Genomic DNA, 21,708 nt, shown 5'->3' on the forward strand with positions numbered 1-21,708 from the left:
GCCTTCGAGGTTATCACCTTGGCGCGCTGATGGATCTTTCTGTCCTTCTCGCTCCCTCCCTTTCTCCCTCTTTCCCTCCCTAACTCCTTCCTCTCGTGGCCGGGTGCCTCCCCTTAGATTAAAATCCCATGGCTCTGCCCAGCAGGTGTCCTTTTAATGCCACTCGCCCCCCCCCATTCCGCCCTCCCTCCATTTCCCCATGGCAAGCTTTATTGCCAGCGAAGAAAGGTCACGCCATCCACGTTGACTTCGTGGCCAAAGAGGTTTGTACGCCTTGTGCATACACTCCCCCCACTCCCCCCCCAGGCTTAATTTATTCCGCCCCCAAGTTGAGAGGTTCAGGGGCTGGAACCCCCACCCTGAAATGATTGCCTTTGGTCTGCAGACCCTCCCCCTCAAAGCCAAACATTAATAATAGTTTTTAATGTTGCAATTGGACTACCGTAATGTGCTCTACGTGGAGCTGCCCTTCTGCCTGGTTTGTGCAGCACCTAGATATACACATATTATGTCTGTGTTGAAAGAGCTGCATTGGCTGCCTATTCACTGCCGAGCCATGTCCAAGGTTTTGTTGTTAACGTTCAAAGCCCTAAACAGCACCTAGCAAGCCGTCTTCCCTTGTACACCCAACCGACCCCTCAGATCTTCTGAAGAGGCCTTGTTGGTCATCCAATAAGCAACAGCATGCCATCAGGGAAGGGCACATAAAAAGGCCTTCTCAGTCATGGCACCCACCCCCCGGAACACTCTCCCATGCTTGGGTCGAGAGGCAGAAACTGCTTCAGACGCCTCTTGAAATGTGTTTCTTCATATAGGCTTTCCCTGACCTGTAAGGGATTCTGTTTCTACCTTTTTTTTTATTGTTCTGGTGTTGTGATGTTTTTAATTACTTATTTTTATCTTTTAAAAATATTGCCATATTGTGTTTTGAAGCAAACTGCTTAGGGATTTTAATATACTAAGCCATGTAAAAGTCTTCTAAATGAATGCATAATGTGAAGTATTTCTTAACTAATGGCAGCCCTGCAAGGTAGGTTGGAATTGTCAATAAGATAAAGACAGAGAATTGATTTGTTGGTATGGGTGATCTTTGTCTCCCAGTTTTCACTGGAGAAGTCACTTTACATTTCCCCCAAGACAGAAATGACAGCTGTCTGTAGAAATCTGAGATTTTACTATAGCTGCGACTGAGAACCAGTATGCCCACTAGAGATGCGGGGTGGGGGTGGGAATTTTTCAGTTTGCATTTTTCAGCAAATCAGTCTAAATTCACAGTTGCCAAACTAATGCCTGAACCGGGGTGCAGTTATCTTGAGGGCTTTGCACTTCTCAGAATTTTGCAATTCCTTTCTCAGATCAAAACATTCATACATGAAGAGAAAATAGCTTTGCAAAATGCACACATTAGGGAAAATGTCTTGCCAAAACTGCATGTGTTATAGGGAAATCACACACAAAAACATGCCTATTGGGAGAAATGCATACACAAATGAATGAGTATTTTCGTTAATCCTTTTAAAAAAAAAATAAAAAAATGCAAACTGATGCGTAAACAGGATGGAACACATCTGTTATTAAAGACGTAAGAAACTGGCATGGACCAAAATAGACTGGTCCACCCCTCGTGTCAAAAGGTAGCAGCCAAGTCAGGAGTTCAATATTTTTTTCGATTTTGTGTCTTATTTCATGTCATATTTGAATTTTTAGTGGCTTGTGATAATGCAAATTGTCATCTAGCTCAGCTGTAGAACACCAGGTTGCAGGAAGCTGGGTTAAAGTGTTTTTTAAAAAATACCGCCACCCCAGTGCAAAAATTTATTCAGCTGTCCCCCTATCGCAGGCAAAGAGAGCTGAGGCTTCGAGAGAAGCTCTTATGACTGCCCCGAAGTACAGTCTGGTGTTAATATTGTAGGTTGACCATGGCTGAGATAATAGCATACAACAACCCTGCAGTGTAGTTAAGTGTTCCCGGCGCTGAGAACATGAGGCCAGATAAAGTCGCATGTACTTTATCGCATATATGAACAGAACTGAAAATCAATATTCGATTCCCTCGCACTATAAGACCCTATGGCTTTTATAAGGAAGAAAATAGATGAAGAATAATCCTGAGCCCATCTGATAAAATTTCTAGTAGCACTGACAAGAATTACCTGTGACTTCTGTACACCCATTAAGATATAACTGTATGGTAAGAAGATGTAATCCTGATGACATTTGTTTCATTTTAGTTTCTATTTTGGTTTTGTTTTGTTTTATTTTGCTTTGCTTTGTTAATATTACTGAAATTCAATAAAAAATCTGTATTAAAAAAAGAAAAAGAAAGAACATGAGGCCAGATTGGGCTTCCAGGCCCCCAAAGCCCCTCTTCTGAAACGCCCCCTCAGGTTTACAGCAAAGGTTTCTTTCCTTAACTGGCCCCCCTCCAGCACAAGGCCAGCTCCATTGGGACGTTGTGCTCTGGGTTTCAGTCACAGCCAGCCAGACCTCTAAAGGAGCTATCCAAGGTGCTGTCAGCTCCGTTAGAGGTCTGATTGGTTCTGACTGAAACCCAGAGCAGATTCATGGCCCCACTGACATCGGAACCACCAGCCTCCACTGCCTGAGGCCTCTGACGGATTGCCTCCAGGGAACCCTTGACTGAAAAAAAAAATGCCCTCCATCTGTGGCTTAGATAAGCCATCTACAGCCTTACTGAGAACTTGGGTCTGTACTCTTGGACTGAATGTGGGTTAAGTGAAACCTCCCCCAATCTGTTGCCCCACAGCTGAGTTGGATCCCAGCTCCCATTACCCACAGCCAGAAATGGCCAGGTTGGCTGAGGCTGATTGGAGTTGGAGGCCAACCTATTTGTTGGGCACCAGGTTGGTTAGGATATGCGTTGGAGTGAGAGGCTCTGGATTCAAATCTTCAACAAGCCCATCTCATGGCTGTACTTTTTTTTTTTTTTTAAGGGTCAAAGTGTTGGTGTGTTGCAGCCAAAACAGTGACTCTTGTAGCACCTCCAAGGCCAATGAATTTAATGTGGTATAAGCTTTCGTGGGCTGCAGTCCACCTCATCCACATAAGCTTATGCCAGAATGCATTTGTTAGTCTTCAAGGGGTCCCAAGACTCTCTGTTGTTTCTGTCCCTTCTTAAAGAAATCGTATGGGAAGGGTCTGATGGCAGAGCATCCTGCTTTGTGTGCAGAAGGACCTGGGTTCAATCCGTAGCGCCTCCAGGTTAAAAACGAAAATGCGTGCAGGGCCTCAGAAACTGTCCAAAGATGCATGCGACTGATGTTGGGAAACGTCTGTGCACGAGTGGTGTGGCCGCAGGACAAATTCAAATGGTAATTTTAAATGAGGAATTTTATATTTTAAATTTGAATGAAATGGGGAGCTTTGAATTACAACACCAATATATAAATCTGCGTTTTAAAAAATCCCCTTAAAAATATATATATATAGGAAGAGAATAGAATGTACTCTGTACTGTACTGTGCCTGGAAGCAGATGCAATGCTTAGCCGTGAGTTTTCGTGCAAACCTGCTCCCAACCATGGTTTGGCATTCTGGTTTGTGGCTGATCCTTATCTGTAGCTTGGGTATTCGGGGTAAGCAAATGCCCCACTGTAATTTGGGGAAAAAACAAACTGTAGCAAAGCCCCATGCCTGCGTGGGGCCTTTTTTTTTTTTTTTTTAGAAGGGTGGTGGGACAGAAGCAGTCTGCTGTTGAGTGCAGTGTGTCCCCACCCCCTCCCACCATACAAACAGAGAGCAGAGGAAGGGAAGAGGGGAAGGTGGAGAAGGGAGGGTGAAATCTTTCAAGGCGGCCTGATCATTTTTCATACTGCGAGTGTTAAAGTGCCACTAAATTGAACATTAACGAGCGTGACTGAATTGGAGGCAGCTCTCCCCCAGGAGTGGGCTGCCCATCAGTGCATTAGAAAGGAGAATCCATTACCGCAGGCCCCAGGAGAGAATTAAATCTTTCCCAGAAAGTACCTACTGCCAATGCCTCTGCCTCAATGCCTCTCTCCCTACTTCCTCTCTACATCTCTCTCTCTCTCCCCCCACCCCCCCATCCCTGCTTTTCTTTTGGGCTGTGTGGATGTGCTTGTACGTCTCTGTTTTTGGTTTTGTTGGTGTGTGAGATGCTTAATTTCCCGAACCACAATGGAAACAGACGCTTTCAAAATATGAAGTGGCAATCCCGAGTACAAACAGGACCTGATCCCTTGACCCACATCCCACATGTGTGTCCCCACATTCGATGTCAGGAGCTCTGTATGTGCATACCTGGGCACCCTGCCTCTAGCACTGAGAGGAAGGCTGTGTGCATGCTCAGAGGTTGGCTAAAACTGGAGGGCTTTGCATCTTTTTCTTTAAATGAAGGGGGCATGGCTAGGGATGGAAGGGGGTGTCTCCATTCCCTTGCACGAGGAGGGTGGGAGATACTGTGTGGATGGCTGTTTACCCACAGGTGAAAAGTATAGTTATCAGAACATTGGCAGCTGCGTTGTACTGGCTCAGTCCTTGGTCCATCTAGCCCAGTACTGTCAGCTCTGCAGGGTCTCAGACAGGGCTCTTTCTGAGCCCGGTATCTAACCTATCTAGCTCAGTACCGTCAGCTCTGCAGGGTCTCAGACAGGGCTCTTTCTGAGCCCAGTATCTAACCTATCTAGCCCAGTACCGTCAGCTCTGCAGGGTCTCAGACAGGGCTCTTTCTGAGCCCAGTATCTAACGTATCTAGCCCAGTACCGTCAGCTCTGCAGGGTCTCAGACAGGGCTCTTTCTGAGCCCAGTATCTAACCTATCTAGCCCAGTACCGTCAGCTCTGCAGGGTCTCAGACAGGGCTCTTTCTGAGCCCAGTATCTAACCTATCTAGCCCAGTACCGTCAGCTCTGCAGGGTCTCAGACAGGGCTCTTTCTGTGCCCAGTATCTAATCTATCTAGCCCAGTACCATCAGCTCTGCAGGGTCTCAGACAGGGCTCTTTCTGAGCCCAGTATCTAACCTATCTAGCCCAGTACCGTCAGCTCTGCAGGGTCTCAGACAGGGCTCTTTCTGAGCCCTACCTGAGATCGAACCCGGGACCTTCTGCACGCGAAACAGGGGCTCTACGTCTGAGCTATGGGGGTGTTGGTGGCATTCTCATGATGGCTGACCTTTTGTAGTGTTGTTCTGTGTTTCTGTGTCTATTTCTTCTCTCTCTTCCCCACCCTTGCAGACGGAGATTGCCAAGCGACTCAATGTCATTTGCGCTCAGCTCATCCCATTCCTGTCCCAGGAGGTGAGTGTTTCCGACGGCTGCCCTTGCTTGATCCCTCCCCCATAGCTGTGTTTTTAACTTATTCAGCCCCTTTAAGATGTGAGGATAGCTCTGGGAATTTAGGGTAGAGCCTTAGTGTCTGGCTACGAACTGGAACATTAGGATTATTCGTATCCATGGGACCTGCAACAAAACCTTGCAGCGTAGAGTGCTTTCATCCAGTGTTCGAACCAGCAGTGCCCTTTCCCAAGTTACTCTATTCCGTTCTCCTCCCCTTGGAGTTCTGCGGCCAGTGAGCATGCTGAATCCTCTTGGGCTGTTTCAGGTTCTCCCCTACCCATTGGATGCTTTCTTTGGTACTTCTGCAAACCTGGGAGATCTCCCAAGCCTGCTAATACCTCCCTCTAGTGTGTGGGTGGTGCTGTTCTGGCACTCAGAAGGAGCTCGCTATTAGGACATATGATCGCAGCTGCTGCACTACAAGAAAGGTACAATAGAGCTGGAAGAGGTTCAGCAAAGGGCAGCCCAAATGATCGAGGGGCTGGAGGAAGTCCCCTATGAGGAAAGGTAACGTCATTTGGGGCTCTTTAAAAGTCAAGCAATGGGATTAGGGGATGTATAAGGATTTTGTTAATGTTTGCAAAACAGGCAAACACGTCCTGTTCACAACCTGGAACATGAGCAAGAGAACACTTCCTCCAGAAACGTTTGCAAATCCTGAACTCGTGTTCGCACCCTAAATAATGTTTTCACGCTTTACTCTGGGGGGTGGTGGGGGCAGTGTGCATTTTTGGTGCACTTTTAAAAAATGCATGATTTCCTCTTTGAAATGTGCACTTTCCCCATTTGAGCGAAACAAAAAACCCCACACAAACAAATGCAGGGAACAAGCTTCCAGTTGATGTTCGGAGAATCCAGGCAATATTAAACGCCTCTGGTTCACCCCTCCCTAAATGGGACATGATGGAGGTACATAAAACGATGGCAGGGTGTGAGGAAAGTAGATGGGGAGACTCCCTCTCTCATTCTACTACGATCCAGTGAAGTTGAATGGCAGGGGATTTCAGGACAGACAAAAGGAAGGGCTTCTTCACATGGCGCAGAGTGAAACTGTGGAACACAAGACATAGTGATGGCCACCAACTTGGATGGCTTTAAAAGAGGATTAGACCAACTGATGGAGGACAAGGCTATCAGTGGCTGCTAGTCATGAGGGCTCTCAGTTATTACCAGTTATCAGAGGGAGCACGCTTGTCAACACCAGTTGTTGAGGAACATGAGTGGCAGGCTGATACTGTGCTCCTGTCCTGCTTGTGGGCAACTCATAGGTGTCTGGTTGGCCACTGTGGGAACAGAGCGCTGGGCCAGACAGGGCTTTGGACCGATCCAGCATGATTCTGCCATGATCACAATGATGGGGACCCTAGAGTCATGATCGGTGTGATAAATCGGCAGAAGAGCTTGAAGACTGCAAGGACAGTAGAACTGGAGCGGGAAGTGGAAAGATGATGATGATGATTATAATATTTATACCCTACTGGGACACAAGGCGGCTTACCAAAATTAAAAGATGTGTCTTGCCCCTGTATTCCTACCGCCTCAGCAGCATCCATGTCAGCGTGAGACAGCCCACCTGATTCTCAGAGATGGGAGACCTTGTTGGAGTGAAGGGCGGCCTCTTGCTTGCACGTGGGTAGTCGAAACCCACAACAGTTTTTTAAAAGGGTGGAATGGGACTGGAAGCACCTTATCCTCCTGAAGCCCTAAAATGCACATAGAAATGGTCGCCCCCTGCAACCACCTCTGGGTCGTGCAACCATTGGACTCAGAAGCATGGCTACTGCACATGATCCAACTCCCTTCTGTTGCATGTTCACTAAAGGCCCAGGATTGGGCGGGGGTGGCAGGGGGTCTGCCTATTGCGTACCTTTCCCAAGAAACCCTTGGCAGGAGAAAAGCCTCTGGATTCAGTAGCCAACATCTGGCCACCCCTACCTCGCAAGGGATGCATGAAGCAGAGAGACAACCTCTTGTTTTTGTTCCAGTTTGAGAAAACGGTTAGACATACTTGTTTGTGTGTGTCTTATCAAAGGCTGTTGGTAATGCTGTTTCAAATAGAGCCTCCATGTTTAGGGGCAGTATACCTTTCATTCATTTCATTTGTCACAGTTCTATACCATCCCCAAAGCCAAAGCTCTGGGTGGTTTACGAAGATTAAGTGTGCCGATTTGGATATATACTGAAGTCTTTTCTCCTTCTTTCATGATACTAGGACCAGGGGGTGGGGGAGTTGCCTGGTGAAAGTGATTGACAGGAGGTTCCAGTCAGGCACATGCTATGTTGGGCATAGTAGGAAAAGGACCTGAAAAGAAAACTGCCAGCATCATGCTGTCTTTATAGAAGTCTGTGGCCTGACCGTACTTGAAATACTGTACAGTTCTGGTCTTCATACAGCGCATAGTTAAACTATGGAATTCACTTGCACAAGAGGTGACAGCTACCCGTTTTGATGGCTTTAAAGGAAATTGAACAAATTCCTAGAGAAGACAGCTAGTAATGGCTACGAGTCCTGATGGCTACATGCTACCTCATGTATCAGAGGCAGTGTGCCTGTGTACACCAGTTGCTGGGGAAGATAGGTGGGAGGGTGCTGTTGCATTCGTGTCCTGCTTGTTGGTTTCCTGTGGGCAGCTGGTTGGCCACTGTGTGAACAGAAGGCTGGACTAGGTGGAACCTGGGTCTGATCTAGCAGGGCTCTTCTGATGTTCAGAAGAGACGAAAGGAAGCCCTTCCTCGTCCAACCGATAATTAACTTACAGAACTCACTGACGCAAGATGGGGAGATGGCCGCTAGTTTTAAAAGAGGAGGAGACAACTTCATGGAGGAGCAGGATTGGGGAGACATCCACTGATGGCTTCTTAGGCCAGGGCAGTTAAAATGGAACCTCCATGTTCAGAGGCAGTATACTGCTGAATTCTGTTTGCTGGGGAATAATGGATGGGAGAGGCCTTGATGCCCTGCATGTGTGGCCTTCCTGGAGGCATCTGGCTGGGTGTCTGGGAACAGCATGCTGGACCACTTGAAATATGACTGCTCATAGAGGATAGATCTGCCAAAGAATATGTCCTTCTGTTTCTTTCTTGCGTTCTTTTTTTGTATCTTCTGTGGCCATCTGTAGGTTCTCCAAGTCAAATTATACGCTGCTTGTGAAGTATTTTGCTTTCTGTTTAGTCCCGAATCTCCTTTCAGTCCACTTCCGCATTCCCTCTATTTCCGACATCTGGGCTGTGAGTGCCGTTGCTTATGTAGCCATCGTGGCATCATGGCACGCACAAGAGGGAGGAATCAGCAGGCTGGGGGAAACCACTGTGGTTTGCAGAAGTACAAAATGTCCCCCCCTCCATAAGGATGTCTTGAGGGGAGTAACTCCCCCCAAACAGCTCAATGAGGACTAGTGGCCATGGAAAGCTGACCAACTGACAGTTGGGGTTGACAGAAGACCAGGGTGGGCAAGGGAATGGAATGGAGTATTGTGGAGGCTGGCTGGAACAGTGAACAGGAGCACCGCACGTGGCAACATTTTGTTGCATGTTGTTGTTGTTTTTATTATTTATTGCATTTCTGTACCGCCCCATAGCTGAAGCTCTCTGGCTGGTTTACAGAAGTTAAAACATTAAAATACAATATGCAAAGTTTTAAAGTCATTTGCATAAAAGCACACAGACAACATATAACTAAAAACAACTCTGAACAGTCAGTTGTAACTAAAGACATATCCAGGACTGATTAAAACTCATCATGTGCTGCCAAAAGCCTTGGGAAGAGAGAGAGGCCTTAACCTGGCCCTGAAAAGATAACAATGTTGGCGCCAGGCGGGCCTCATTGGGGAGTTTGTTCCACAGATGGGGGCTACCACTGAGAAGGCCCACTCCCTCGTTGCTGCCTTCTGAGCTTCCCTTGGAGGAGGCGCTTGGATGAGGACCTTAGATCCTGAACTTATGGGTGGGTTCATTTCGGGAGAGGTGTGCCACCAGGTGTTTTAACCTTTAAAGCCGTGCAGGGCTTTATAGGTTAAACTGGCTCCTTGAATTGCGCTCAGAAGCATATAGGCAGCCGGTGCTAGTGGGCCAGAGTTGGTCTTATATGTGCGGCCCAGGTATCAACCTGGCTGCTGCATTTTGCGCGAGTGGCAGCTTCTGAACCATCTTCAAAGGCAGCGCCAACTTGTCGAGTGCTAATTCTGCTAGGGGAAAGAAAAGGAACATGTTGGAGAAATAAAGGCTGGACGCTTTTGAAGGAAAGGGACAGGCAGTTGTGTTGGATTGGACAGGGAGCTGGGTGCGGATGTGACGAGCATTCGCACCATGCCCAGGTTGTGTTTGGTTCCTTTGCACCTGAAGCCGGAAGGGGTGTGGTGGCCCGGTGGGACATAGAGCAGGGCGATTGGCCTCTTTCCTGATTTGGATGCCTGCGACCACCCCTTTGGGCCCATTTGGAGGGCAGGCAGGATGCAAACACAGCAAACTCATAATAATATTTTGGGGTCATGTGTGTTTTTGTCTGGTCGTCCCTCTCTCAGCATCAGCAGCAGGTCGTCCAGGCGGTGGAGCGTGCCAAGCAGGTGACTATGGCAGAACTGAACGTGGCGATCGGGGTATGTGCACCCTCACATGCTCTTGGCAGAGTCCCCCCCCCCCAAATATATATTTATATATATAAAAGCCTTTTCCTACCTAGAAATACAGTTCTCACCCGTTCTGGTCTCTGGCAGATGACCAGTCTTGGCACCATCCACAGACCCGTTCTTGTGGTCTCTTCCGGCCCCTTCTTGCCTTGGACACTGCCCCCCCGCACACCATGTCTGCCCCACCAGACATGGGGATGCCATCAGTGGCTGAGGCTGGTGGTTCTGATGTCAGCAGGGCAGTGAATCTGCTCCGGGTTTCAGCCAGAGCCACCCAGAATGCTAAAGGAGCTCTCCAAGGTGCTTTCAGCCTGGACAGCAGAGGAATTCTGAGTGAAACCTGGAGTGGATTCATTGCCCTATTGATATCGGAGCCATTGGCCCGTACTAGATGATGGGCTACTCTGCTTTCCGTTAGAGTCATCTAGCCCTCCCCCGCCCTGCTGTGTTCTGCGGTGCAGGATACAACTGCAGCATCCCTGACAGATGTCCATTCATCCTCTGCTTACAAACCCCCAGCAATGTCCAAACGTCTCCTTCCTCCATGCAATGGGCTACCTGTTAACCACATTCCAGCTGATGTGTAAGTAACACTTACTTTTGGGGTGGGTTAGGGTATTTTAGGAAATGTTTTTATTGTAGAATTGTATTGTTTTAAACTGTTTTATTGTATGCTGTACATCGCCCAGAGTGGCTGGGTGACCAGCCAGATGGGCGATTAATAAATTTGATAATAAATAATAATAAATAAATAATGCAATCATTGGGAGGTAATGCTTTGTGCCCATGTCTTCTTTCAAAGCAGAGAAGTTAAAAAAGCATTCAACTTTTCCCATGACCAATCTGATTTTGCTTTATCCCTCCACCAAATTTTGGGCTTCTGGGTGTTGCATTGCATTGGGTTATGTTTTGTTTTGCCCCATTTTGAGAGAGATGTCTATGGACGGGTGTCCTCCTTTGTTTGTTTTCTCCCCACCCTGCTTTTTCTCACTCGAGATCCCAGCAGAAAGCCATGGGTCTTCGTGGTGGGAGTCAGGGAAGGATGTGGGATCTGTTTAAAGGTGCCTTGCAGGCTCCATGGCTGCAGTGAATGAGCAGTACAGAAGACCCCTGAACCAGAGGGATGTGATCATGATAATGGCGCTGGCTAATTGGATTTAGCGCGGTGGGCCTGGCGGGCCTGAATGGAACTTCTGGAAGAGTGAGGGGCACACAGTTGCAAGGAGGTCCATTTCCTGCTGTGCTGAGGCAGGAGCAGAACCAGGAGAAACTTCAGTCGATGAGCTGTCGAAAATTAGGGAAAAATTGTACGTGACTAGTGGAGCCTGCAACAAATTGTTGCAGCGTGAAATGCTCCTGTTCAGGGTGCCTTTTCTATGATATTCCATTCCATTCAGTTTTCTGCCTTCCCCCACCCCTCACACAAAGTCCTCCATGGCCACTGAGCATGATTAGTCCTCGCTGGTCTATTCTTTAGTATCCTGCCCCCACTGCCCCTTTAGGTCCCCCCCCCAAGTGTTTTCGTACTTCTGCAAACCATGGTGGTTATTCCAAGCCTCTTATGTGTGTGTAGTGCCATTTTGGCTGCATAAGCAACGACACATGCAGCCTGGACATCGGAAATAGAGGGAATGATAATTTGCATGAACTTCTGTGCGTGCAGTGGGGAACAGGGTAGGCTCACTGCTCTGTGAGGTGTAGAAGACGGGTGCAGGGGATCAGGTCATCCTGGTAGCAGCACCTGTGGAACTGCTACCTCCACTGGGGATTCAGTAATTCCCAGTGGAGGCTGGTGGCTCTGATGTCAGTGGGGCAGTGAATCCACTCTGGGTTTCAGTTAGAACTCTAAAGGAGCTCTCCAAGGTGCTTCCAGCTTGGATAGCTCCTTAGAGTTCTAACTGATCCTGACTGAAACCCGGAGCGGATTCACTGCCCCACTGACATCACAGTCACCTGCCTCCACTGGGAATCCCTCTGAGTGCTTTCAGACATGAATGTTTCCTGTGGTTTTTGAATGGATTGATTTTTATTTTTATTATTTTTTGCTGCCATGTTTTGGGCTTGTTTTTTGTGCTGTTGATGCTGGATTCTTTTGTTGTTGTTAATATTCGATTGTGTTCTACTCTGAGGACCTCGTTGAGGGGGGCGAATTTTATAACTAAGATGATAGTGGAAGCTTCCATCTCTCCCCACCCTGGTCCCCCCACATCTGATTGCTGGAAATCTTGCTTGGCTTCTGCACTCCAAGGCATGCACTTTCTGGCCAGTCGCGTTTGGTGTTTTAAATAAATCATTTCTAATTTAACTTGCTTGCCCTTGCAACCCTCTGTGTCCTCAAGGGCTTGATTTCTCCTCACCTATCCCTGGCTATCAAAAAAGCAGTTTGAAATCTTTTTTTTTTAAATGCCTTGCACCTGTTCTGGAAGACACACAGGCTCAGGTTTTGGTGAACCCCTGGGTGAGATTGTGGGTGTGTGTAGAAAGACATTTCCAAAATTTACGGACAGCAAATGCTTCGGTTGTGTGTTGGCCCCCACTTGGTGATTAATGGTATACCTAGGAGAGTGTTCCTGGTTGAAGGGCTGCAGCTCAGTGGTAGAGCACACACTTTGCATTCAGAAGGTCTCCGTGCACGCACAACGTGCTGACTCCCTGCCCAGTTAGTCACTTCTTAACTCTGGTTCTACCTAATGTAATTACTTCATGGAAAAGAAGATTGGAGAAGGGATGGGGTGGGGTGCCTTTGAAGTGCTAAAAGGCTGCATCGGTGTGTGTGGGTGTGTTGTCAGAAGTGAGCAAATGGAATGCGGAGGGCAAAGAGACGAAATCCAAATGGGAAAGCCAGGTTGTGGTAACATGGGTTAACTGATGAGGGAAGGCATTGGCTTGCTGTTGGTTGCCTTTTGGGAAGCTGCTCTATTCTTCTTCTTTTTCTTCTTCTTCCCCTTTCGGCGCATGAGCAGTGATACTTAATTTAAAAGGCTGGGAAAGGGAAAAGCTGACCCAGTTTCTTTGGCTCTGTCAAAGCCCATGTACTTAAAAATAAAATAATTTTTTTAAAAAACCCTGGGGAGCTGGGATGGAAGGGAATGGAAGAGAAATAACCCGTCCTTCCTACGAGAGGATTTTCTCCTTCGTCAACTTGCATTCCACGTTGAACTGCACCCCACCTCCCCACCCTGTTGGAAGCAGTTGTGCAAACCGGCACACTGACTGAGGTGAGGATATTCTTGGGTGGCAGAGAAAGGTGGGCACCTCACTTAAAAATAAATAAACCCATGCCTGGGAGATGAAGAGACCTCTTTCTGTTAATCAACATGCACGTAACACTCTGCAAATGGTCTGGCATGAGTGTTTATGTACGTAGGCAATTTAGATTCCACTTGTGTTCTGCCAGTGGAGATGGACCATCCTGGCTGCTATGGGAAATTCCCACATCCACAGCCTGCAGTGGGGCATCAGTCAACAGAGTCTGCCCTCTCCTCAATATGTAGCTTTGTGCTTTGTACCGAGGACACAGGCCTCCATTGCAAGGTGAACTGACCGGTAAGATGTACAAAATCTCCTTTATCCAAGCATTGATCAGCCTTGGGCTTTGGTGGTGCCAAATTTGAGATCTCCAGATTGTGTGGAAGGCTCCCCCCGCCACCGCCCCTGAGAGAGAACAAGGGCCCAGCCCAGATATGTTGAAAATACATGCAAATATATAGAGTAAGGGACTTGGGGGTTACTATGTGGCTGACCCACTCAAAACAGATACGTCCAGATGGACCTACAAATCCCAAATATGTTGCACATATAGGCCAGGGGAAGGCAGTACAGTTTGGCTAAGATTGGAGGGAGTCGGTGGGTGGGTTTTGTGGACTTAACTGAGGTCCCTCCCACCTCTTTCCCCCAAAATTTGAGCATTGCCACCTACTGTTTAGTTTCCCACTGCTTTTATATAACACTTCAGAGAGATTTTAAAGCGTTTTCCACCTGTTGTCTTCAGCATCCTCCTAACAGCCCTGTAAGGTAGACCAGTAATAATAGAATGGAGCTTTTATGTAACACTTTAGAGAGAGATTAAAGCGCTTTCCACCCATTGTTTTCAAAATCCTCTTGACAGTCTTGTAAGGTAGACCAGTATTATTATCTTCATCTGGCTGTTGTGGGTAGTGGCTGAGACTGAGAAATACTGAGTTTGTGGCATGGGCAAGATCTAAACGCTTTAGGGCAGCCTCCCGGACCCAGAGCCCTCCAAATGAGTTGAGCTACAGCTCCCAACATGGGGCAGCCAACAGAGTTTAAAGTTCTAATTTGTAACTCAGCCTTTTAACCATGATGCTGCTGTTTCTTGTCCGTCTCTGTGGCTAGCACAGATCAAGATTTTATGCTTGCTGGTTGCTCGCCCCGAATCGCATGTGCCACTGGCAGAATACAGCTCTTCTTAGCTTACAGACTTTTTATTTATTTCAATGCTGGGCACGCTGGGCTTTGAGTTCTTTAGTTTGTGCATTTGCCATGGAGTTCCGTGCCCCTCTCTGGGGACTCTGGAGCTCAGAGGAACCGTTTCTCCCAGCACCGTGCAGAGAAAGCCATGGAGCTCCGAGCCTCTCTGCAGAGAGAAATGTAAAAGTGGGCGGAAATAACATTGGGGGGGGAGGGAGGGGTCAGTGGATGTTCCTCCATGGGCCAGGTTTGGACCATGGAGGCTCCCCACTGCTGGTCAGCACTGATTGGCTGCCACTTTCTAGTGTTTCACGCAGGAGTCTTTCCTAGCCCTACTTGCAGAAGCCGGGAATTGAATCTGGGGTCCCTCTTTGTACAAAGCTCTACCACCCTTCCCAAGCAGAGCCAGGCATGCCCCAAAGAATCCACGTTTGAACCCGGGTTGCTTAGGTCAAAAGCTCTGACTCGCTTTAGCCACTGGGCAGCGCTGCCCCAACGTCTCTCTTCATCTCCCTCTTTTTAAATCCTCTTCTGTCTCCCACCAGCATCAGCTGCAGGCACAGCACCTCTCGCACCATGCACCACCCATCTCGCTGACCCCACACCCCTCCGGCATGCAGTCCGCCAGCTTGGCTTCCATTGGCGGTGCTTCCGGGCTGCTGGCACTATCTGGAGCGCTGGGCAGCCAGGCTCGGCTCGCTGCGAAGGACGACAGAGGGCTGCTTGACCCTGATCACAGAGGTGAGGGTTTCACTTCCACAGGAGGTACTGACGGCTACCAGTTTGGATGGGTGTAAAAGGACAAATTCCTGGAGAAGGCTCTGTGCTGCCCCCAGTATCAGGGGCTGTATGTTTGTGTGCAGCAGTTCCTGGGGAACATGGGTGGGAGGGTGCTGTTGCACTCATGTCCTGCTTATGGGTTTCCCGTGGGCAGCTGGTTGGCCCCTGTGTGAACAGAATGCTGGACTAGATGGACCCTCGGTCTGATCCAGCAGGGCTCTTCGGATGTCCTTATGTGTGCTCGGTTTTTGGCCATACGAGAGCTGCTGGGCGATCATGCCTAGCGTTCTTTTTCCAGCAGTGGACAGCCCAGGTGCTTCCAGGACTCCCACAAACACTGGTGCGAAAAGTGACAGCCAACCCTTGTTGCTTGTCCTCAGTATCTGTTACTCTAAGACAGACACCCTGTACGTGGAGGCTCCTGTTGGCTATCACGGTGAAGCAGTTAATGGGCCTGAACAGGGGTTCCAGAAAAGCAGGGATGCCTCAGGGGATTTGGGGAGCAATTGATGGGAATTTAAGAGCTCCCACCCAGCCAGTCTACTTCCAGCAGCCTTCCCCAAGCGAGTGCCCTCCAGATGAGTTGGACTGCAATTGGGGATGATGGGACTTGCCCTCCAACTCACCTGGAGGGCACCAGGCTTATATCATTCAGGAAGGTGGCTCAGGTCAGAGCTTCTGGGGCTTAAGTATTTTTACTAGAACCTCAAGGCCTACCAACTGGAGGTGAGTGCAAAATAATGTCCCAGAAAGACATACCCTTAGAAGACTGAAGGAACAGGGAACCACAGAGCTGTATGCTACCTGTATGAGAGATGAAGATTACAAGTATTAATGGGTTATGTCCTTTTGCCAAGGAGCAAAAAATCCTCCTTTTAACAAAAGTTGTGGTACATTTACACTGCTGCTTGACAGAATAATATATTTAATGCTTCAGAAATTGTGCGTGTCTATGTATGGTTAAATATTTGGAAAAATTACTGAGGGGAAAAATCCAAGGTGTTTCTGAAAGTAAAGGGTGCATAGATGGAGCAGTTCTTCCAAATAAATCCACATGGCCCAAGTGACTACTAGCCTGTGTTAACTAGTTAGGCTGCAATCCTATACACACTTATCTGGGGGGTAGGTGCTCTACAACACAGTGGGGATTCTGAATCAGCATGCTTAGGATTGCACTTAGTTATTTCTTAGTTAGTTGCCTGTACACATTATTTGTGGCCTAAGAGAGAAACTGCTTTTGTAAAGCCTTCTTGGCTAATCACCTGGAGGCCATTGTCACTCACTGTAGGTGACTACAAGCACAGTCTTTATGATGCAATGGGACAGAGGGAGGAAGAAATACTGTGATATTCTATCCTGTCTCCTCTCTTGCAAAGGCCCTACAATCCCATTCTTACCCACTTAGAAATAGGCTGAGAATTGCAAGCTGCTCCTCAACATTTTGTTTGCAAATTTGCAAAGTCAGTGTGTGTGCATGTGTGTTGGAGGGGGGTGGTGGAGGAAGGGGAGATGTTCCTCTGTTTTCAGTACTAAAAAATCTCTGTCTCTTCCTTTCTCTCTCCTTCATCCTTGCCCTGTTGCTGATCCATGTTGCTATGGCGACCAGAGAGAGACCCAGGTCCCGTAAGTCTTCCCCCCACCTTTTCCCTTCCATTTCTTGCTTTTCCTCCTCTCCCTCCCCCTGCCCAATTGTTTTCCTTTCTCCCACCTTTTCCCTAGCTGAGAGAGCACTTTGAAGTGAAGGGAGGAGGGCTGGTCGGGCATGCATCTTGGCTTTTTCATTTTAAAAAAAGCTGCTTTTATGGGCTGCCAGGGGACCGGGGGCGGGGGGACGACACTGAGGAACAAGAGGGAAGAGGCTGCACCAAATCATTTCTGTAATGTTTTGGCAGAGGGGTAAAGGATTTGTGCTGCTGAATCCTTTCCCCCTTTTCTCCTTAGTGCGTTGTGTTTTTTGTGGTGGGGTGGGCACTAGGAACCCCAATGAGCAGGAAGCTGCAGGCGGGGGAGCCTGTGTCCCCATCATCTTTGGGTGGATAGAATCCAAACAGAGCCAGTGAGGTGTCATAGTCCTACCTCGCCAGGTTGTTAGGAGGATAAGTCAGGTGAGGAATGGTAGAAAGAGCTGGGTACATTTAGCCTGGAGAAAAGAAGCAAGCCAACAAAAAAGCAAACCTTATGGCATTGTGCTGAGATGCCAAAGGAACCCAATTTTAGTGCACCATCCAAAGGAAATGGCAACTTAAAGCGTTGAGTGCTGAGTTGAACCCACCCTCTCAGAACCTAAGATTTTATTTTATTATTTATTTAAAATAGTTCTCGGCTGCCTTTAAGGGCAGAAGATCTAGTCCGTTCTCTGGGGTGGCAGCAGAGAACCCGTCTTTGCCCTCTTCTACGTGACAGCCCTGCTTTCATGTCGTCTCTCAGTCTTCTCTTCTGCAGGCTAAACATACGCAGTTCCTTCAGCCCTTCTTCATAGGACTTGTTTTCCATACCCCTGACCACCTCTGTTGGCCTCCTCCAAGCCCCTTCCACCTTGTCTACATCCTGCTTAAAATCTGGTACCCACAACTAGACACAGTGCTCCAAGTGGAACGACAACAATTTGTGACCTGGATGCTATGCTTTTGTTATTGCAGCCCCAAATCACATTCGCCTTTTTTGCCGCTGCCTTGCATTGCTGGCTCATGCGTTCAGCTTCTCTTCCTTCCTGCAGAGTTCCTTAGCACTATCAAATGGAGAAAGGATGCGGGCCATTTCGGAGTACTTGAACAGTAGCAAAAAGAGGAAAACAGAAGACAAAGAGTATGCCACAGACTATGTAAGTTGTTCCATTTGATGCAGAGGGTGCATATGGGCAGGCTGTGGAACAGGAATGGGAGCTGAGCCCTGGAATCTTAGTGGCGGGGAGGTGATGCCCTTCCAGGTGTGAGTAGCCACAACTGGAATTCTCCCCACCCTCTCAGAACACCTGCATTTATTTATTTTATTGATTTTTAGACCACCTTTGAGGATACAACCCTCTCAAGGCAGCGTAAAAGAGAAAAGGAATACAAAATGATGCAAAATACAGTAGACGAGCAATGGTTATATGTTCAATACAAAGCCTATTAAAAGCAGATACAACCAATAAAACCTGCAGCCCACAGACTTCAGAGCCTTTCTGAAGACCTGCAGAGAAAGGGCCTGATGAATCCCCGATGGAAGCTGATTCCATAAGTGCTTCAACTTGGGGCAGGGTCACTCCTGCTTTCTTAGCAAGCTGCTCCCTTCAACTGTGTACTGTGGTTTGATGTGGCCATTTTAGAGTGCAATCCTATGCATGTTTAGACAGAGAAAAGGCCTACAACTCCCAGCATTCCCCAGCCAGTGGCTGGGGAATGCTGGGAGTTGTAGGCCTTTTCTCTGTCTAAACATGCATAGGATTGTGCCCTTAGACAGCAATCCTCCAGCCCCTAGACAGAGCCTTGGAAGCTATAGAATACTTCGGATTCCTGGATCCGAGGCTGGAGACAGTGTTCTGCCCTCGGACCCAGGAGTCCGAGCTCCCCTCTCCCTCGCAGACGGGGCAGAGAGAACCACACCAGCTGCCTCTACAAGCATGCGAATGTGAGCTTGGAGAGGAGGGGAAAGGGGGCGGTTCTGTGGGTGGGGAGGGGAGGAGACCGGGGCAGCCAGCTTATGAAAAATCCTCGGGTCTCCTTACCTCCCACTCCACAGGGCCCCAGCTAGATGGGCAAAATCACCCATCTAGTGAAAATGCAGGGTGAGACCATTGCAGAGGAAGTAATAAGACTGCACCCTTTAAAAAAAACCACTTCTATATAATTTTTTTCTTGACGTTTTCTTACATGTTTTCAGGGGAGCGATGGAGACAAGAGTGAGGACAACCTGGTAGTGGATGAGGTCTGTATGTGCCTGTATTTAGCGGCTCATGGCAATGTGAGCAAACATGGGTGTGTGTGTGTGTGTGTGGGAAGGGGGAGGTTGTGAGAAGGCTGAAGAGGCCTTGATGGTGACAAAGCTGACACCCTCAACACTGAGGCCGGGCAAAGGTGGAATTTGCAAGTTGCAAGGGTTGGGGGGGCCATGGAGGGTTTGTAGCTCTCTGGCAAAATTTTGAATTGGGATGTGAAACCCAGCTGGGTTCTTGCACATCAAAGGAAAGGAGGGTTTGACATCAGGGATACAAAGAAAAACACACACACCCTCTGAATTCTGCAACCTGTAGTGTTTAAGCATCTATCAGTCCAGATATTATCAGTCTGCCTCTATAACTTGAGAGATCGGAGGCTTCCCATCAGACCTGACAGCTCCTAATGGTACTGCACGACACACCTGTGAACATTTCTGACTGTTTCAGAACCTCCGCTGAAAAATTCCCCCATAAGATCTAGAAACCTGGGTTTTAAAAAAATAATAATGGAAACTGAAATTTTTAGGGAACTGAATGGCATGGTTTTTGATTCTGTAGAATCACAACATTCTCTCTCTCTCACACGCACGCAGCCCCCCCCACAAACAAACATGAGGCTAGTCTAGCAAGCAGGAAGGGTTCACCTGCCCCCCACCCCAACCGTCACTGCTCCTAGGTGCCAAGTTGAGAAGAGAGGCTGTCTGTCGGCCACCTATTGCATATAAGAAATGGTTGTTGGTCAGGCTGTTGGAACTTCTGGCCCAATAGTCTGGTGGCTACTGCCCAGGAAGCTTGGGCAAAGTTTTATTTTCCCTCTGCTTCCTGCCATCCTTTTAAAAGATTGAACCTGGGACCTTCCGCATGCAAAGCTCTACCACAGAGCTGTGGCCCTTTCCCTAAAAATGGAGAGGAAGATTCTAGTCCTCATAGTTCTGAATAAAGGGTTGATTTAAATAAGGGCTGAAGCTGATTTATACTGAGTCAGAGCACTGGCCCATTTAACCCGGTCTTGTCTGCACTGGGCATGCTTGACTGGTATGCAAAACGGGCTCTACCAACAAACTGCAGCTCTTGCAGGCTTGTCCTCCCCTTCCTGCAATAAGCCCCCCCCAGCAATAACCTCTTTTTGGCATCGGGATAGCACCCACGAATTCTTGTTCTCTACAGTCCAGTTACTGGCTAGTTGTTCTATACAGAGCTGCTATAGCAGAGTGGCTTGTTCCTCTTTGCATTTACCTGGAAGTCAGGTTGCACTGCCCCTTCATGGATCACTACCTTGTCGTGGCGAAGGGGCTTGCGTAACTCAGTGAAGCCATAAGCTATGCCGTGCAGGGCCACCCAAGACGGACAGGTCATGGCGGAGAGTTCTGACAAAATGTGGTCCACTGGAGAAGGAAATGGCAACCCACTCCAGTACTTCTGCCAAGAAAACCCCATGGAACGTATCACAAGGCTAAAAGAGATGACGCCGGAAGATGAGCCCCTCAGGTCGGAAGGTGTCCAATATACTACTGGGGAAGAGCAGAGGGTATTTCCAAGTAGCGCCAGAAAGAGTAAAGCGGCTGGGCCAAAGCCGAAAGGACACTCAGCTGTGGATGTGTCTGGTGGTGAAAAGAAAGTCCGATGCTGTAAAGAACAATATTGTTTAGGAACCTGGAATGTTAGATCAATGAATCAAGGTAAGCTGGAGGTGGTCAAGCATGAGATGGCAAGACTGAACATCGACATCTTGGGAATCAGCGAACTAAAATGGACAAGCATGGGCGAATTTAATGCAGGTGACCATCATATCTACTACTGTGGGCAAGAATCCCTTAGAAGAAATGGAGTAGCACTCATAGTCAACAAAAGGGTGGGAAAAGCAGTACTGGGGTACAATCTCAAAAATGACAGAATGATCTCAGTACGAATCCAAGGCAAACCATTCAACATCACAGTAATACAAGTCTATGCGCCAACCACTGAGGCTGAAGAAGCTGAGGTTGATCGGTTCTATGAAGACCTACAACACCTTCTAGAACTAACACAAAAAAAAGATGTCCTTTTCATCATAGGGGATTGGAATGCTAAAGTAGGAAGTCAAGAAATCACCGGGATAACAGGCAAGCATGGCCTTGGTGTACAAAATGAAGCAGGACAAAGGCTAATAGAGTTTTGCCAAGAGAACACGCTGATCATAGCCAACACTCTTTTCCAACAGCACAAGAGGCGACTCTACACATGGACATCACCGGATGGTCAATATCGAAATCAGATTGATTATGTCCTTTGCAGCCAAAGATGGAGAAGCTCCATACAGTCAGTAAAAACAAGACCTGGAGCTGACTGTGGCTCAGATCATGAGCTTCTTATTGCAAATTTCGGCTTAAATGGAAGAATGTGGGGAAAGCCACTAAACCATTCAGGTATGACCTAAATCATATCCCTTATGAATATACAATGGAGGTGAGGAATAGATTTCAAGGATTAGACCTGATAGACAGAGTGCCTGAGGAACTATGGACGGAGGTCCGTCACATTGTTCAGGAGGCAGCAACTCAATCCATCCCAAAGAAAAAGAAATGCAAGAAAGCCAAGTGGCCGTCTGATGAGGCTTTACAAGTAGCTGAGGAAAGGAGGGAAGCAAAAAACAAGGGAGAAAGG

General features: G+C 47.9%; 1 protein-coding gene across 3 annotated transcripts in view; it reads left to right on the forward strand.

Annotated features, from left to right (window-relative positions):
* Positions 1-21,708, forward strand: part of LOC146333652 (transducin-like enhancer protein 1) — a 52,236-nt gene that overhangs the window by 11,268 nt on the left and 19,260 nt on the right. The window contains exons 6-11 of one of the 3 annotated variants that reach the window (XM_084826238.1): positions 5,212-5,274; positions 9,834-9,875; positions 14,915-15,110; positions 16,756-16,772; positions 17,866-17,970; positions 19,011-19,055. In XM_084826238.1, the coding sequence (XP_084682364.1) occupies positions 5,212-5,274; positions 9,834-9,875; positions 14,915-15,110; positions 16,756-16,772; positions 17,866-17,970; positions 19,011-19,055 (468 nt within the window). Of the gene's footprint in view, positions 1-5,211; positions 5,275-9,833; positions 9,909-14,914; positions 15,111-16,755; positions 16,773-17,865; positions 17,971-19,010; positions 19,056-21,708 lie in introns of all 3 variants that reach the window. The other 2 variants (XM_084826237.1, XM_084826239.1) reach the window with 2 other exon arrangements.

This window comes from Heloderma suspectum, chromosome Z, assembly GCF_057233095.1.
Source record: "Heloderma suspectum isolate Gila_16-S chromosome Z, 16-S_ref, whole genome shotgun sequence".
Lineage (NCBI taxonomy): Eukaryota > Metazoa > Chordata > Lepidosauria > Squamata > Helodermatidae > Heloderma > Heloderma suspectum.